Below are 19,623 nucleotides of genomic sequence, written 5' to 3'. Positions count from 1 at the left end.
AAGGCACAGAAGAGGCAAAAAGATTTATCAGAGAGCATATAGGTCAGTGAGAGCTTCAAGGATAGAATTCAGGTCTTCAGCCTGTGGCCCATTGCCCTACTTACCCCATCACACCACCTCCTCAAGTTAATAATAGCTAATACCATGGATTTACAGATTAATTCTCACAGACACTGCTGTAAAATAAGCAGGTATCAACCTCATTTTACAGAGACGGAAACATAAAGTGCTAAATTCTTTAGCACTCTACATACCTTGTGCAATCCCATTACTACAGTATCCATACCCAACATAAATTCAGATAGAGATGCACAGAATTTTTAGCATATAACTGTATTCTGAACTACAGAAATCAAGAGACTTGTCTAAAGACAGAGAGCAAGTCTGTAGCATAATGGGATGGAAATGGATAAGTGCTTAGTTCACACTCATATGCTTAACCCATCTCTTTATCTGCATAACCTCAATTCCTTAAAATTACATGGGACGTTGGATCAAGACATAGGATCAAGCAAAACAGCATCAGAAAATTTTCCAGTTTTCTATTCCCAGCTTTTTAACATGCAGCCTTATGAAACCGCTTCCAAAATCAATTTTTGACAATCTATTTCTTTGCATTGGAATATTTAATCCCCTTTTTGTGTTCAGATTACTCAAGAGTACAGCAGGGGAGATAATTCTGACATTTATTATTATGGGTTTTGAATATCACTCTGAGTTATTATTCCAATTTTCTAAAAGATCTTGACTTCAAGGTTTATAGAAAAGTGGAAACAGCATTGACTCACAAAAGAATAACATACAGAAATCTATGTAACATCGTGACATAGAAGAAACGTTCTTGAACATTCATTGAAACAACTGAAGAACTGTATTTTCACCTGAAAAATCACTATCACACCTATATTTTTTTCCATGTAGGTGGTGCGAAAAAAGAGAAGTAAAGATCGAGGAGAGGTCTGTAAAATAAGAACTCAACTAACCTCGAGTAACCGAAATAAGGAATACCCATGTTCTTAGCTACACTGATAAGATATTTGAATTCCTAAGTAGTGTGGCTAACTCCACAGTGCTACAATAGTTCTTCTAGTCATACACCATATTGACAACAATCAGCTACATGAGATCAGTCTTAGCATTGCGGTGAAATGATGTAAGCCTCCTAAACATTGACGTCTATGTCTGTAAAAATGCATTTATATACATTTTAAATAAGCATACCACCCAAACAGCAAGTGATTTTCACAAACAGAAGTAAAGAAGACTATCAAGAACAATTAAACAATTCAGCAGTTCACAGCTACCAAAACAGTATCACAGATAAACCCAAGAATTTTTATGCATAAGGCAGGGATCACCAAGACCAGCAGCTTGAACAATGTGGCCCAAGTGGCCCTAGTTTGTAACCTGACCAAGGCTGATTTTAGTACTCCAGACTCCGTAGCCACAGGGCTTCAGTACAAGGGAGCAGGGCAAGCTCTGCCTCTCAGGGAGGGTGCTGCAGACAGGTGCTCCCTCCACCTGAACTGCAAGCCACTCTGAAACAAGCATGAGACACTGCCACAGCACTGATTTGGAAATAAACAACACAGATCAATCAAAAAGGTTCTGAGTTTATCTGTCCACTCTGCACCACCTCTGCTTTCACTATGGCCTGCAGTTTCTAGCAATACAGTTCCCACTGCAAAATGCAGGCTCCTTACAAGTGAAAGTGAGAGTGTGTACCCCATAACATGGTACCTTACGGATATCTGGGCTCCACAATTTCTTCACTGCATACGCTTATCTGTCTTCCTTCATGCTGCATCTGCTCTCAAGAGCGCTCTGCTGTTCACGTGCTCCTCCTTCAGTGTGCACACAAAGCCATGCCAACACAGCCATACAACCTGCAGGTTCTGAAAACTGCACACTTTATTGTACTTCTTCCTTCCCTTTGGTACAGGGCTCAACTCCTGTCTAATAAATGCCAATATAAGGACTACATTCATATGCGTTATCTGTCTTTGGCAACATGCAGAACCTACTTCTCTCCAGCTTTCAAGCATAATCTTCACTTTACCCCCTGCTACTGTTAGCAAGCAGATTCCTGCCATTTTGAATAAAAGTAGTTCAGTTATTGTCCATCAGGCAAACGGAGGCTGCACAGCAAGTTGCAGTATCTGGCAATGCTCACTTCAGTAACAGCATACATACAATGACAACTTTCAGATGTAGTGACCCAGTGTTATCACATACCTTTATCAATCTCTTGTTCAGCGTTCTGGTCACTAAAGAATATTCCTAGAATCAGTAAGTGATAAAGCTGCACAGCAATACCCACCTAAAAAGCATTCAAAGTGCAATATACAGCATGGAGACGATAAGATTTACAACTAAAATTATGTTATTTGTGAGCTTTTAAATTATTCAGAATAGCATAATTTAAAACTTGGCTTCTGTCAAGAACAAGCATAGCTTCAGGAGATGTAAAGGCATGATAATTTTTTTTAATCTAAATACGATTTTTAAAAATGCTTATAAAAATGAATAGTTTGCAATGAGTACAAATATGTATCAAGGGCATATTATATAGAGGAAGAAGTATTTCAGCTCCTTTTTAATTTAACATTTTTTATAAATGTTTCAAATGAATTCTATTTTAAGATACACAAACTACCTTGCTGCTTAATAACCAGACTGTTAAACCTTGTTCTTTGAACACCATGTGCTTCTAACAGATTTCTTCCCTTTCTTTGTTCCTGTGATTCTTTTTTAATACAAGAAATTCTAGTCTTCTCAAATGTCCACATTACCAATGAGTAAAATGTACAAAATTAATGACTGCACGGTCCCCAGAAACAATACAGTAACAGATTACACTGAAATTCTGCAAGTTTCTATGGATTTTGCGAAACTAAAGTCACAGAACTGCTGTAAACACTTAGGCCCAGCTATATTACAAGTATATTTGACAAAAATTTTAAACAAAATCCTTCATCAGTATAGATTACTGGAAGAATATTATACTTTAAAACCAAATCTGAGACATTCTGATGATCATTTAAATATTCTTTCATGCACTCAGGTCTGGGCTTATACTGTTCTCACTTGAAGCAATGTTCATGTCTATGCAGTTCTGATGAACATTTCAGGCAGACCGGGGGAAGGATGATTAGCTTTTTTTTTTTTTTTCCAAAAATGAACACGGAGAAACCTGGAAGCAATAACTCAGAATAAGATTAGCTCCTATTTTCCCAGACTAGTTACTTTCCACCATTAATAATCCTGCTCCATTTAAACTTCAAAATACCCAAAGTAATTAAACTATGTTGCGCTTGCCAATTTAGAGAGGCACTTGGGAGTCATATGCATGCTAATCAGGAACATTAGCTGCCAGACTACACGAATTCTACTTCTCATTACTCAATCTTTATTATTGCTACTCAGAATCGCTTTTCAGTTTTGGGAAAAAACTTCCCCCTCCTCCAGAGATTAATCTCTGAGAATACTTATTCTGAGCTATAATACCCATTTGTTTTAGGGACGAGACGAATCCCTCCATAATCACCAGTTATTAAACAGCTTCTTGCTATCAGGGAACAAACAAAGATGTAGGACATCATAATTTCAATTGCCTAGCAACAACTCTTCTAACTTGTTTTGATAAGTGGTTGGAGCCTTTTCTAGTACGAAAGAGTTGCTGGAGCACAAGGACTGTAAGAGATGAGAATCAGCTCTGCTTTCCTTGATGGCGAGCTCTGCTTTTCTTGCCATCAGAAGAGTTTCCATAGAAGTAAAATCCTCATTTCTACTAATAGGAAAGTTAAATGACGTATACAATATGTTTTGAATCCTTACTCACTATAGGCTCAGTCTGGCAAGGTGCAAAGTGAAGAAAGATGACACATGCAGGTTTAGTCACGCCATATCTACCGCAATACTGCAAACTTGGTTTGAAACGTACCACACGTAAGGTGTGAGAAGCTTTCCTCACCTGAGATCAGCAGATTCCCTGAGCCAAGCCTCTTTTATTTTATAGATTTTACTACTGAAAACTCTGGGCCATGAAAACAAGCACAAAAGCACAGCGTAGACCTTAAAATACGCACATGAGATCATCCAGTGCATTCCCCCCCCATACAATGAAGTTTCACAATGAATGCAGTGAAAGAGATGGCAAGTTCTCTCTCACAGACTTCATTATTAAGATTTATTAATTCTATTGGAAGGAAGCAATCACTCAAGATTTAGTAAAGATTATCTGTTATTTTTCTCTTTAAAATACCTTTATTGAACATTATGGTATTTTAGAAGGCAGACGCTTAGTGCAGAAAAATAAATTCAAATAATTCTGTTTCATTATCAAAAAGTTACCATAAGTTTAAATATATGAATATGCAATATATTTTTGGACTGCAAGGTTGATAACCCAGCATTTTATCAGAAAGGTTTGTGGTTTAATTTAAATAGTAAATTGTGGCATAGTCCACTAAACCTGGATTTCTCAAAATGCACATGCAGTTTTATTATTCAATTTGTTAATATATCAAATCTTATTTAGAGATTCACCCTATGTGTATATCTTACTTCTAGGTATATGCATACCAACATATGTTCATGCACATGCTGCTTCTTTCCACTATAGAATCAGTGTTATTTAAATACGTAAGAATTCAAAGAATTAGATCAACACCGCTTAACCACAAACCAATTTTAAAAATACATGTGGCACATTCATGCAAAACTTCATTCTCTTCTATTAGAATTCAATTATTCTCAACAATGTACAGATGTCATACTTCGTAAAAAGAAAATTTAAAAGTCACCTTTCAAAAGCTGATTCAGGTCCATGGCATCATGCAGGACTTTTCGAGTATATCTGCGATCAAACTCGGAATCTAATGAAAAAAATACAGATATAAGGTTGGATTTCCCAGCCCCATAGGTTTTACAAATTTTCTGTTGTACTTAAATTCTTCAAAATTACCATATAATTCTTGGTTCACATTTTCCTGTCTTTTTATTTTTAGTTTCTTATCATTTGATGCTGCAAGTTCAAAAGACTGGATAGGACTGATGTCTGGAGTTGACAGAGGTGTTACATCAGTTACTGTGTCTTCAGACTCCTCCAAGTAGTCACCGAGCTTTGGTTTTCCTTCTGCTAATTTCATTGCTGACTTGAATTTTTGTTTTGGAGACAGAAGAGTGTTTCTACAAGCATTTCTCTTTGAGGAAGAATGAGATGAATCTGACAAACAGCTATCGGAATCTGTATCAGAACAATCTGTATCTGAGCTTGAGGATGAGGACGAGGAAGAAGAGGAGGAGGAAGAGGAGGAGGAGCTGATATTAGTATATTTTTTGCTAGCCTTTTTTATGTTGTTTGACTGCTTAGCTGACTTTGGTCTAACCTTCTGTTTTTTGCCATCGTCACTGCTGTCTTCTTCATCTGTATAATAATCTTCTTCACCTTCTTTAACTATTTTGGGAATTCCAGCAGGAACATTCTCCTGCGCTCCCCTACTATCAGCAGATGTTGCACCAGATGTACCTGCATTATCCACAATTGGAGAAAGTGATAAAGATGAAGCATCTCCAAGATGATCTGTGCTATTTTCTAGGGACTGATCCTTCTGCAAATCTTTCAGCTTTTCTTCACTTTCCTCCTCACAACATTTTGCATCCTTTGAATTAGAAACCAAATCAGGGTCTTCAAGAGCTGCCTCTGTACTTTCTTTCTCTATGCATTCACCATTTTCTTTAGCTTTCTTTTTGTCTTCCTCAAAATCACTGTCAAAGAAAGCATGATCCACTTCACCATCTGATACATCTTCAAACCGGTCCATACTGAAATATGGAGTGCCACCTGCAACCATCAGAAAACGTTTCCAAAGGTTAGCATAAAACCAGATCCAAGTACACTTTTAGTGTAATAGTTTTGTTCTTTACTGGTTTAGCTCTAGTAATTTATAATTCTGCAATTAATTATGTTATGTTGCTACTGTCACCTCCATAGTGAGTTCTATAAAGAAATTTAGTGCCACCTTCTTGTACACAGCTTATATGTTAGATTGAAAAGCTTTACTTTAAAAAACAACAAAAACCACGGTGGTCTCAAAACTTCTACTTCCAAGGAAATTAGTCAGAGTTAAGACTCTCTAGCTGCTAACAATGACAAACAAGCAATTGAAGTGTCTTATTTTGTTCCTTTAAGCTAGAGCCATTTTAAGCTAGAGCCACTAATGAGCTATCATTAGTTCGGATTTTATACTGAAAACCTTTTATGTGGTGGTTATCATCTTGGCTGACACAGCCATTCAAACTGTAGGCTTTCAGCACTTCAAGTAAGAGCAATTTCAATTTACATCAAAAGAGCCAGGGCTCTATAGGTTAAACTGTAAGAGACGTAGGGTGTGTGTCATTGTTGATGTTTTAGTTTGGATCAGGAGCCTGCTTTTCTTGACAGTCCTCTGGAACTCACACTGTAAAGTACAGTGAGCAAACTTGATTCTTTCAGATGAAACTAACCTTTCAAGTGTGCTCCAGGCATGAAACCAGTGCACTTAAACCAGCAGTCACCATTCAGTCCATGGGACCTGATTACGATTAGCACAAAGGAAAAACCCCAAATACATATGGGGTGGATACCAGGTCCTCAGCACTAACTGTTAACGCTCTACAAATCTGCTCCTACTGTGTCACACTTCTTGTATAAATTTATGGTATTAGATCCTACGCACATGGCAGGGCAGATATGAAAGTTTCCACTCAGCAAGATATATACAGAGTCAAAATAAAAAACCCCAAACGAACAAAATTAGCCAGTATCAAAGACAACTGTTTCCATCTAGCCAGCAGTACCTTTCCCCTACTATTTACAACAGATTTTATATAAACTTTGTCAGCTGCGATCAATAAATATGTAACATTCCTTAGAGCCAAGGAAACCAAAACCAAAGACAGTGGAAGCAACTATACAAGGCAGGAGAACCAGAATGTTTTACAAGATGGATGGGCTCTCTTAAACCACATATAGTTTGTTGCCATGGCAAATGAAAGTGAAAAAGGAATTCCAAAGCTTGCTTTGAAACTGCAAGACTATTCCCAAGAAAACTCATAGCTAAAATTACTTCAAAATACAGAATTTTTAAAGGTCCATGCCACTCAGTTATCTTGCCACTTCTCAAATAATACTCAGCTTTAGGGAATTTGAAATATGCACCCCAAATACAAAAAGCACACCATAAACTTTAAAAACAGAAGGTGTGGAATCTCCTGTGGTTTTAAGATGCACAAAGCCAAAGAACTGAAAAGAGACTTAATAAGGTCAAATGTTGTAAAAAGCTGAAAATGCTATTAAATGATGGAAGCAGAGGTCAACTTTGGTGCCAGGAAGAGATAATCGTTAAAGCACCTAGCTCCTCCAAGAGCAACAGAACACAGGAGTAAAACACCTGAGACCTCTTAATTTCAAATGTTACATGGAATTTGGAAATTTTTCATATTCATGTCACTTCTTGTGATCCCTGTCTTCGGGCAGCTTGCATAGTCTGCAATGCTCAACTGTCATTTAAATTCCTGGAAGTTTTCCTAGAGCAGCTTCCTAAAAGGACAATGCATTTTAACATATCAAAATACGCACAACAGGAAAAAATAATAAATCAGGAGAGAGTAATATATTATTTACATGTAGTTTTCTACCTCATGTAACCTAAACAACAAGGGAACCAAGTAGATTTTTTTTGCATTACTTGTAGACCATATATACATCATGAATTATTTATTTAGCAAGTACACTTGGGCATAGTCAATTCTATGACAAAAATTAATATGGGAAGTACAGTATTAAAATTTAAACAAAAACCTCTCTTCTCCATGGTGCAGGGATTCTATTTCTTAAGGCACTAGCATCTCACCAGTTTGCAGCTTCAGACTGATTACGACTGACTGGTAAAAGTAGGGATGTGGTGTATTTCATTTGTCTCAAACAGGTAGATTAGATATACTGTTTGCACTGCTGTACACATAAAAGCATAAGACAAGGCAAAAAACAGGTTTGCAGGTGGATGCAGACCAACAAGTACAGCTTGAAATATGAAATTTTGTTGACTGTATTACACAGATCCATGTATTTTTAGTTTATGTAACACTACTGCAAAGGAGACTAAACTAGCAGTATCCCGTTGGCTATAATGTGATACGCAGTCATGCCATGACTTGTCAGATGTTTTTTTCCTGAACACAATCTAAGCGAGGATGGGATTTAACTCAAGACAGTGGCAAAGGGCAGGGCAAAGGTGGCAAAAGGTGATAAAAGATAGCAAGGAGCCTGTACGCTCCTTTCCAACATGCACAGCAGCCAAGGAACGCACGTCTTCCCGCTCTGCATGACTCGGGAGTAGCATACCTGCCAGTGGGCTGTTTTCCATGAAGACTGAGCCGTAACTGATTCACGGACTGTTACCAGGAGAAAAGCTGTTTAGCAGCCGGACTCTGCCCAAGGAGCAGCAGTCCTAACACCAGTGATTTCATTGCCAAACGCTCGTTCCACTTTTCTGGCACAACAACCCCCTAACGACTTCAGCCTTCATCTTAATGGAAAACAGACATGCTGCATTGGTCAATTTCTCTCACTGAAACTCTTAATCGTTCACACACTAAACATTAATTAATTTTGTAGTTTCCATTAAAAACAAACGAGGAAATAGATGAAGAGATGGTATTTTAGGTTCCTATTCCCCTCATGCATCTACGATGTATTTACAGGAGCTGGAATTTGCCAAGAAGTAATATAGAAGAAGAAATTGTGCTGATAAACGATGCCTAAATTAATAAATTGGCTATGCATGCACACACTCACACAGGGCACAGTGTAATGTTATTCCTGTGAGAAGTATAGAGTTCTGCTACGTTATAAATTGTTAAAATACAGAATCAACAAGTGATATTCTGAAATCACAAGAAAACTGTCATTAGAGTCAAATATTTATCATTAACTGCTAATTCTAATCACCACTGTATCTATTTACAAAAAAATAAATGTTTTCTGTGGCCTTCTCCCGTGAAACCCTCTAACACAAATATGATGAACTCAAATGAGCAGGTTGACCATTAATTATTTGTCAGATTGTTTTTTACTGTAATATTTCCTCTCCCCATGTAATTCTCTCCCTGCTTCTTGCAACTGTAACACCCACCCATTACCCCAGCCAAGCACATGCGTTTGTATTTGCCTCTTCCTCACTGCCATTCCTCCCAGTTTATATCACTTTTTAATCCCACCACCTGCTAATACTAAGCTTGACTCATTCAAGATCAGAAAGCAGTGGCCAAGCAGCCAAGGAAAACAGGCAGTCTGGCTGTCGGGGCAGTAGGGTCCCACGCTTCCTCGTCAAGAGGTTGATGCACTGAGCATCTGACGACCTACTGAGACTGCATCTGTGTTCTCACCAGCCACTGCAAGAGCAAAAACCACTCCGCTCCTGCACAGGCCAACCACTGCCTGCTGCTGCACTGCCCAAAGGACAAGCAGCATTTTGATATCCTCCTCCGTGTTAAACAAAGATCAAGACCTTATTCACGGTAAATGTATCGAGTGTTTTTCCCCTCACAACTGCAAACCTGCCAACTACAGCACCCCCTGAAATATTTTTGTAGGTAACGCCTAATAGCAGGCCTTTAGGCATGGCTGCAATATAACTATATTATCTTATATCTATACCTTATATAAATATATTACCTTATACAAAGGTAGGATAGTACATAAAACGTTATATAGTGAGGATATAGATTTACATGTGGTTCTGTGTTTGAACATATACTGCCTTTTGATAACATTTCTGGAATGTTAGAAACTAACACTTATGAAGTACATTAAGTACCTAGTGAAAGATTAAAGGTGGTTCATCCTTAAAGTGATCCAATCAATCTGTCGCTTTTTAAAATCCAGACCATTTGAAATACATGCATCGGAGTACTGAAATAAATCACAGAACAAAAGAAAAAACTGAATATTAAAGTACAAGTGGCAATCAACTTTATTTTCTTTTAAGCATCCTACTTTCATAATTGAGGAAAAGGATGGTTGATACAGAGAGGAAAGCTGTTTGCTTTTTTTTTTTGATCTAGTAACATACAAATTCCTAGCATGCAGAACACCACACTATGAATTTGTATGCTTTACATCCTCTGAAGGCTCTAAGTGTTTTCAGGATGTCTTAAGATTCTGGTATTTAATAAAAGTGGAAAACAAGCCCTTACGCACGCTGTGGGCTGAATCAAAAATTTCTGACGTTACTGTGTGCATACTGTGCATCACCACAAATGCCATAATAAAGCACAGTTACAGTACACTCAAGATGAGTCAATATCTTTCCTGCAACAAAAAGGAACAGACATCATCTTAGGATGTATTAACAAACACATATGTAAAGTATCATCAGCAACAACAATGTTGTTTTCAGCTCCAATAAGCCACCTTCTAGTTCAGGATTATTAATTTTGCTTTGTAAGTGTACTTCATACTGAAAGAAGTAACCAAGCAGGCAACCTTCTCCCAGCCCATACAGTTACTGCTCCCATAGATGGCACGTCTCCTTTCAGCTGGAAACTTCTGCCTCTTCAGAACAAGGACTCACCTTCCTGATCTCAGAAAGCAAAATCAAGTTGTTTGAGAGCTAAGGAGTTAGAAGGTTAAAGTGTTTTAATTAAAAGATTTATACTATCAATGGCAGATGTTCTTTAGGACACTTCAAAATCCTGTGACTACATTTACTCATTACAGCCCCTCTGTCAGAGATCCTGCCCCCTTAAACCTGCTGACTGCCAAATCACCTCTTTGTATGGCAAACTTGGGAGATGGTGAAAATGTGAAACATATCATCTGACTAACACTTTCAAAAATAACAATAATTAAACAAGTTATCATGTAAAAACAAGTTACCATGTAAAAATGCACTAGTTCAAACCCCATCCCTTTCTCCCTCCCTTCTTCAATTTTGGTTGAGGCTTAAAAAAAAAAAAAAAAAGACAAATTTGAAAATGTCTAGAAGAGAGCAATAAAAATTTTAAGATAATTTTAAGACTAACTTCTGAGGGTTTTTTTAATTTAAAAGAAGGGAAACAAATCTGAAAACCTGCGAAACAGACTAACCCAAAACTTAGTCTGTTCTCAGACACAATCAACAATGGTAAAGATCAACTAATGCAGCTGCTTCCAGTCATGGGACAAACCACACATACCCAGCCCTACCTACCTCCTCTGTAATTAAAGGTTTCACTTCTGCTACTGAAAAACAACAAAGTACACAAAGGAGGAAATATACCTCTCAGGAAACTATTTCCCTTTGAGGGAAATCCCCAATTAATGAAACAACCAGCCTGTTTAGTAGATATTCTCATTTTTCAAGCTCAGAGCACAATACCTGCTACAGCTGTTCTGCACATCACATGCTCTGCAAACTTGGGTATCAGTTTCCCAAATCCAAACTATGGTTGGTTCGTAACCAAGGTACAAAACACAAGGCCTTAACCTCAGATCAGAATAAACTCCAACACTACAAATCTATCCAAGCTCTGCTCCTCCACACAGTTACACATCCTGCACTGGACCATTCGTACACCCTGAGATAGAATGGCTGGTTGAGGCACAGGCAAGTTACTCTGCAAAACACCACAAAGCAGACAGGAGCTGGAATTAGAATCAGAAAAATTTAAGTTGGAAGGGATTCTCTGGACATTATCCAGTCCAGTCCACTGCTTGAAGCAGGGTCAGCTTCAAAGTTGGATCTAGTTTTGCTCAGGGTCCTGTCCAACCAAATATTCAAAAACTCTAAGCATGAACACTTCCTGTCCTATGTGGGCATCTACTCCAGTGCTTAACAACCCTCATTGTGAAGTTTTATTTCTTTAATCAGAACTTTCCATGTCACACCTTGCAACTATTAGCTTCTAATCTTTCATGGTGCACCTCCAAGAAAGGATCTGGCTCTGTCCAGTTACAGGACCCATGTTGCTGCTGATCAACCACGCAGACATAATTACGTGGGAGTGAATCCCTTTGCTCAAACTACAACCTACATATAAATACTTACTGCTGATTCATGACAAACTTCTTGTTGTTGGTTCACGAGACAGTAGTAGACATGTGCCTGAACTGAGTAGTCCAAACGGGCCATGGAAACACCATTTATCCCTCACAGACCAGATCTGACAGGACCTAATTCACACTTAGCTCAGAAATACTGTTCAGTGCATCTGAAACCACTTGTTCAGCTGATTCTCAGCTGACTCTTCAATGCCTTTCACTCTTTTTCTCTCTCCTAGCTAGAGAAGAGGAAGGAGGGAAGACCTGCTACTGCAAATCTATGGGGTCAATATACCCAGCCATTGCTGCCCTTTTCACCTTTTCATCTGGTTTTTGGGGGAGTTTTTGTCTTTTTTTTTTTTTTTTCCCTTTTTTTGTTGTTTGTTTTCTTGGTTTGTTTTTGTTTGGGTTTTTTTTGCCCTGGTTCTCTCTGCTGGACACAAAGAAAAGTATTTTTCCCTGTATGCCCTAAGATACAGTTTAGTAACTTCCAAATCTCTGACAGGTTAGCCCTCAGAACAGCAGTTCTGCCCCCAAACAGAGGTAAGCCCATTGGAGATGCTCCAAAGTACTTTAGAATCCTTTTAGAAGGATTCCAACAGAAAGCCCTGAGTCTCCTGGCTATTTCAAGCAAAGATTCAGTTCAGCAAATGAGCACTAGAAAGTCCTGGAACAGAGTCAATTGCCATCATCTGTTAGAGCAAAAGAAAGCACATGACCACCAGAGAGCCCTAGATGACTGCAGGGCAAAAACCTTTCAAATTAACATACAAGGTGGGGGAGAGGAAGGGGGAGAGAAAAAAAAATAAAACAGTTCCTCTTGAGCCAAGAATAAGCCATTCCCCTACTATGAAAAACTGCAATACATTATGCTGAGAGACATGGACCTGTAGGTCCAGGACTTCACTCATACACACGTTAAATGTCTGTTGTGCAGTGAAGGTCACCTTGTGAAAGGTTGGGTCAGAGACTACTAAAAGTATCAGCAGCTTCTGGAAGAATTCCCTTCATAAGGCCCTCCATCTCTACAAGCATAAGTGACACCACTCACATGGAAGCCTCACAGGCCTACTGCCATACATTGTTTCTCACTCCCTGGAAGAGTCATACCTCCAGCTATCTCAGGGATCAAAAGGCAGGAAGATGCTAGGGGGAAACTGGTCATTGGCACTGACCCTTCCCAAAAGTGATCCTAAGCCACAGTCTTTCAACAACATAGACACACGATGAACAGTTCCTGGCAGCAGTTACTTGTGTACAGGCACGAAAAGCCCAGAAAAGGACAGACTCCACTGCCAGGTATAGAGGGTGAAGAACAAGGTGAAAGGAAGCTGAGTTTTCTTGCTCCTGCTGTACTGGTGCATATCTATGGGAGTATTTCTGCCAGATACCAAGATTTAAATATTGGGGCAACATGCATCCAGTCAGGCTATCCACAACTGAAGGTGGTGAATCTGGCACAGTAGTCCACAATGGCATGCAAGAAAAAAGAACAGAATTCCTCTTATTAACGCAAAACTTCAGCATATCTGCCATGTCCAGGCTGGCATTACATGTGCCATCATCCTGGTGCACCAGTCGCGGGATTACCTGTGTGTGCCTTCCTTAAGCTCCAAGCACACCACTCAAACATCAGATCCCTTGAGATGTGCTGAGACCAACCCAATCACCTGCTGCAGACTGTTTGGAGTCAGGTATTGCCATCTTCCAAACGACAACTGATATATTGCTTTTCCTGCTCCATCTAAACAACGCTTAAGTGTTGATCAACTGTCTCAAGAAGTACAGCCCAAAGGTGGTCCAGACCTCAAAGGTCTCCGTGTACATCTTCAGGCTTTCAAACTTCCATTGACCATTCCCCATTTGAAACTGCATGGGGGCATAAACCCCTTCTTTCATCACAATGCAAAAGTAAATGAGTCACAATTCTTTAACCAATATTTGTACAGTAACTTCCCCTCTACTATCACTTTGTGACAGACTAGTTGTGTCCAGCCTGTGCTCCTGCCTCATTCATGGCATGGAGCAGAGGTATGGCTTAGAAATGCTTAGAATCTACAGATGCCTATCTGCTACTGTTGGGAAGCCAGATCTCAAAAATAAACCTGCAATAGAGTTCAAAAGCATTGAAACTTTCATCCAAGAGCTCACCATCCATACTGTGTACATGCCACTTACCTTGGCATTTTCTGGATTTGCCTCTGAGTTGGTCCTGAAATAGATGGCAGGACCACAAAGGAAGCAACTACACCACTTCATAAACTATTGACAGTCTATGCTTAGCCTGTATCTGCAGCTAAACAATAGTCAGCTGTTCTACTGCCCAGTGACCCCTCCCACTTAAGAAGGGCACCGCGAAAAGGAAAGACGACCTGTGGGTCAAGGTAAGAACTATACAATAATTGAAATAAAAATGAAACTAACAATGGTAACAATAATAACATATACAGACAAGTGAGGTATGGTGCAGCAGCTCACCAACCCTTGGCCAATGTCCAGCCTGTTTCCAGCCAGTGATCCCAGAGCAGGAAAGTTCCGAAACTGCAATCCCAGAAGAGAGTGAGGGTAGGCCTCAGAACCTGAATCAAGAGCGAGACCCTCCAGGGACAGCAGCCATTGAGTAAGAGAGAGCAAGTGCAATAAGAGGGGGCAAAAAGAGCCCATCCCTAACAAACTTTCCAATTTATAGTAAGCATGTTATGTGGTATGTGTCATGGGTTAGGCCGCTCCGGCAACTGAACCCCACACAGTCGTTCACTCACCCTCCCCCAGCCCCAGGGATGAGGGAGAGAATTAAAGGATAAACGGGAAACCCGTAGGTTGAGATAAGAACAATTTAATACAGATGATTTAATACACAGTGTAGATGCTCACCACCCCCTCTTATCCGCAGCCCGTCTCATCCCGAAGCTGCAATCCCAGACGAACGTGCAGCCCCGAAATAGAGAGGGGCAGAGAGAAACAGTACTCCAAGAGTGGAAGTACTGGGGGGGGGGGGGGGGGGGGAAGGCAATAGAGCAAAAGCACAGAAGCACAAAAGAGCAAAAGCGGCGAAAGAGCCAAAGCGCAAAAAAAGCCCTTCTTTCCGGCTGTCCCTCACCTTTATGCTGGGCATGACGCTGCATGATATGGAATACTAATTGGCCAGTTTGGCCCTCAATCTGAAGTTCCACCACAAATCACAAGGGGAATCGTGGCCCCCTTGTCCCGGCTATGCTCCTCCCTTATCCCGCCGTGCCTCTGCACTCCGGCCAGGACATGGCACACTGAAAAGTCCTTGGCCAACTACAAACATCAACTTGCTATCAACGTTCTTCTCAGAGCGAGCCTCTGAGTAAAACCAAAACACGGAGCTCTTCTGGCTGCTAAAAAGAAGAGGTAACTCTGTCCCAGCTAAAACCAGGACAGGTATGGAACACTCATTTGCCAATTTAGGTGTCAGCCTCCTTGGCCATGATCTCCCCAGGTTCCTGGACGTCCAAGTTGTTAGCAAAAAACAAGCTGGAAAGGCCTTGAGCGCTACAGATATCTGCATACCACAGCTGGCTACAAAGCAAAACAAAGTGTCTTATCAACTCTGCTCCCACCGAATCAGGTGCTGCAGTCTCTTCAAAAAATGCAGCTTACTTTAGAAATGTAGCTTTTCGGAACAGAATATTGATTCTACTATTCTATCCCAGCAAAAACAGGACACAGAGTTCAGCAGCAGATAAATCACAGCACACTCCAGAATATCAGGTCATCCCTACCAAGTGACACATGAACTGTCTCCACGAACAGAAACACTCACTAAACTAGAAGTTTTTTCATGCTTCTAATATTACAGTTTTCGTATGCTTAGTGACCTGACTGCACAAATAGGGATATCATCAGCATTTCCCTCAACACTGCACAGATGTGCTTCCACACAGATCAAACAGATGTGAGTTTTGAGACCACAAGATGACATCTACTATCACAGCTTGGAAAACACGCAGTTTTAGAGATGTCGATCACATTCTCCTCAGCCACTGAAAATAAGATGCAATTCTTAATTTTCAGTGAATATATTCCTATGCAAGAGGAACAAGCACTGTCTGTACAGATGAGCAGGGGGAAGTACAGAAATTCAATCACTAAATCAGTATACAAAAAACAGCTTAAACAAATATCGCTTAGGAACAGCCCAAGTATATTTGTGTTTCCTCAGAATGTGTGTAGGGGGCAAACAAGGTAAAGGCCTCTTGAGATCCTCTCTTGCATTATACTCTAATGACTTGTTCTTTTCTTCAGATGAGAAATACCAGTATGGAAAAGCAGATAAAATGCTGAAACATAGGACTCTCTTAAATTCAACATAACACAGGTTTCCTGGAGTTTCAGTGTTTATTATGTTATTACAGTTAAACACTTCAAGAATTACAAATACCCATCATTGAATTGTGACTTAAGTATCAGTTGAGATTGTTGGATGGAAAAAAACCTTAGCAAAGGAACATAGGTCATGTTTTAGACCATTACTATCACGAGTTTGGTTGAGCATAAGACCACGAAGTAAAGAATGAAAAAGCTTTAAAAAGCAGCTCTGGTGGAAGCACTAAAGTATATCCATCATAATAACAGTCTGGCTATCTCTCATGAATTTAAGGGGATACCTAAGCTCATCTAGGAGTCAGCACACTTTCAGACTCTTACCTCTAAGCTCCAGGTATATTTTGATGTCATACAAATGGGCAGACTTTAAAAAGTTTGTAGATGCTCCTGTCACCTATGCCACAGAAGACCATATGCCACCTATCCCACAAGTTTTGAAAGACTCCTTAGAGAAGCAACTGCATTTGTTGCTGGGTTGAGCCTCTAAAGGCCAATTTCACTTGCAAAGCCTCAATAGGCTCTGTGGTGGTGATGGCCCTTTAAGCCCCTGTAAATCTTATGCGGAAATGCATAAGACTTCCCTTTCATTTCCCTTCCCATAAGACTCCTTCTGAGTTCCCTTTTAAACATGAGCAAGCACAAAACCTAAACAAAAACTCCATTAGGTCATAAAAGCTTTAAGTCCCATGAAAAGCAAGCGAATGTCCCCAAATTAACTGTTTTCTTTTTTTCTCTGGTCTCTATTCTATACTGTTACAAGGATTATTTAGGCTGAGAAAATACAAAGGTACAACATACACACTACAAAAAAAAAAAAAAAAAAAGGAGAATGTGGTGGGAGAGCTTGAAGCATTCCAAAAGTCAAGCCCAAATTTTTGGAAACTATTGTAAAATGCCAATTATTTTACAAACCCATCTTAAGCTAACATCTGGTGACTAATTTTCTAGTAATGATGACTTCATTTTAGTCTTCAAATAGCTCCTCTGAAGAATTTAACTTTGTGGAACTTTGTTTTCTCTCCATTGACAACTCTTGCAATCGCTTCATATCCAAGAAAAAGAGATTAACTATTTTTTCATAGAAGCAAAAACATGCACAATGCACTATATTGAAAACCTCATAACAGACAAAAGCAGGGATACAAAAGAAATTTACCACTGCTATTTCTGTTATATTCATTCCATCCCACATAGTTTTCCTGCTGTTTCTATGAATGTTGCATAGAAATTTTAACCACATCATTTTAAAATATATACCCGTCCAAATGCAAATACTAGATGCTTTTTATATATGTTTTATACAGAGAAGGAACAAGTGTAAATATTCACATACTATAACAAAAACAGTTTCTGAAAAATCGTGTTTAACAGAACTGTAAGGGAAAAACTTCAGCAAGGCATAAAAGTTACATGACCTCAAACTATGCTGCGCTATACTTACATGTTACATGTAAGTTTAAAAGTTACATGACCTCAAACTATACTGAACTATATTTTAAAATGCCAGTGTCCCTAACATCTTGTGAAAACTCCAAAGAAAACAAAGCTTCACAAGCACAACATACATTGCTTTTTGTTAGATCATCTTGCTGAGATGCTTTGGAATGAATTCTGAGATCTGCTCTGCTGCAGGGGCTGCCCAAACGATAGGCAGGAAAGGCCCAGGATTCAGCGTTGCCTCTTTTGTGATTTTCACACAAATCCACAATGCCCAAGAGATTCGGAGTTGGTGATTTTTCCAAACTACAGCCCCATCTTGGGAACTGTCAGCACAGAACACAGCCCTGCGCAGGGCAGGGGGAGTTACAACGCTCTTGTCCCGAGGAAACCGTGGAGATGTGACTACTGCGATGATTTAACACGCTCAAGGCAAGCTGTTTACAACCACCATTTCAGAAGACTTAATTCCTATTTATTACACCCAACCATAACACTTCCCTGAACTCTATTCAGGCATCGCTTCAACGTGTCCCTCCTAGTCCGGTAACTTTAAGGATGGCACACGCGACGCAGTAACTCCCTCCCAAAGCCGACGACTACGACATCAAGGAGGGCCGGTGCCTCAGAAGACAATCTCCCACCGCTTTTCCAAAATCCCCCGAGGAGCAGAGAGGGCAGGCACGGCACTGAAGCGGGGTGTAGGAACGCGTCTCACGGCGGCACGACCGAACTCCGGTGGCTGAACGTCAACCGCGGCCCCCCGACTACAGCCCACGCGACACGCTTGGGAGACACCGACGTGTGTGTCGCTCAGGCAGGGACTCGAGGAAAACCAGCAAATTAAAAAAAATAATAAAAATAGAAATTACGTAACGAATTACCAAAAAAAAAAAAATTATACATATGAACACAAACCACGTCTCCCACCACCTTGTTTGATCTGGCAAAAATTACCACAGGCCGGGGAGGAAAACGCCTATCGCCCCCTCCCGCCGCCGCCCCCAACCGCCACACACCCGCTTTCCGGGCACGTTCCGTGGGGATGAAGCACCGGCGACCCCGGAGAGGGAGCACCGGAGGGCCCCGCTGCCGCCAGGCCGGGCCGGCAGCCCCCGGGAAGCAGCAGCCACCGTCTCCCCCCCGCCCCCGGCTTCGTTGTGGCAACCGCGCAGGCAGCCGGGGCGGATACTCACACGCAGGAGGAGAGAGAAAAAGGGAGAGGAGGGGAACAGGGAACGGCGTAGCGTTGCGGCCGCTGTCTAGATGGGTTCGGGCCGGCCCTTCGCGTCGTCGGGCGGGGAGAGGCGGTGCCTGAGGGGTGCCTTCCCGCCCCCCTCAGGCACCGCCTCTCCGCTTCTCTCCCGCCTCTCTCAGCTCCGCAAGAATCAGGGGGAAAGGTGGGACTCTCGCTGAGGAGATGGCGCCCCACGTTGAGGTGATAGCGCGCCAAGCTGAGGTGATGGTCCCCAGGTTGAGGTGTGTGGCTCCGGGCTGAAGCGATAGGGCTCCCTCCGGGTTGAGGTGACGGTTCCCGGGATTGAGGGGACAGTGACCCACCTTGAGGTGGTGGCTCCTCAACAGGAGCCCAAGTCAAGGCAATGGCCCTCACGTTATAGTGACAAGGCTGTGGCAACGAGCAACACATGCTGAGGAAATGGAGGGGGGAAACTGATCTGGAGAGATTCCAGGGATATCTGACCCAAATCTTTCGGGCTGGGTCAAGACCTTTCCCCGAGCAAACCTGATCTTAGCATCCTTGAATCTCA

The 19,623-nt window shown here is 40.9% G+C and overlaps 1 protein-coding gene across 1 annotated transcript in view; it reads right to left on the bottom strand.

The window, feature by feature from the left end:
* The window catches only part of CFAP97 (cilia and flagella associated protein 97), a 30,604-nt gene extending 16,527 nt beyond the window's left edge, over positions 1-14,077 (bottom strand). Inside the window, exons 1-3 of the mRNA XM_086612306.1 lie at positions 14,035-14,077; positions 4,967-5,845; positions 4,806-4,877 (exon numbers count right to left, since the gene is read on the bottom strand). Of these exons, the coding sequence (XP_086468432.1) occupies positions 4,806-4,877; positions 4,967-5,845; positions 14,035-14,077 (994 nt within the window). The remainder of the gene's footprint in view (positions 1-4,805; positions 4,878-4,966; positions 5,846-14,034) is intronic.
* Between the last annotated feature and the right edge of the window lie 5,546 nt (positions 14,078-19,623).

Source organism: Tauraco erythrolophus, chromosome 5 (assembly GCF_009769465.1).
Source record: "Tauraco erythrolophus isolate bTauEry1 chromosome 5, bTauEry1.pri, whole genome shotgun sequence".
Taxonomy (NCBI): Eukaryota; Metazoa; Chordata; class Aves; order Musophagiformes; family Musophagidae; genus Tauraco; species Tauraco erythrolophus.
Note: the sequence above shows the minus strand (reverse complement) of the source record. Positions and strands in the feature narration are given on the sequence as shown.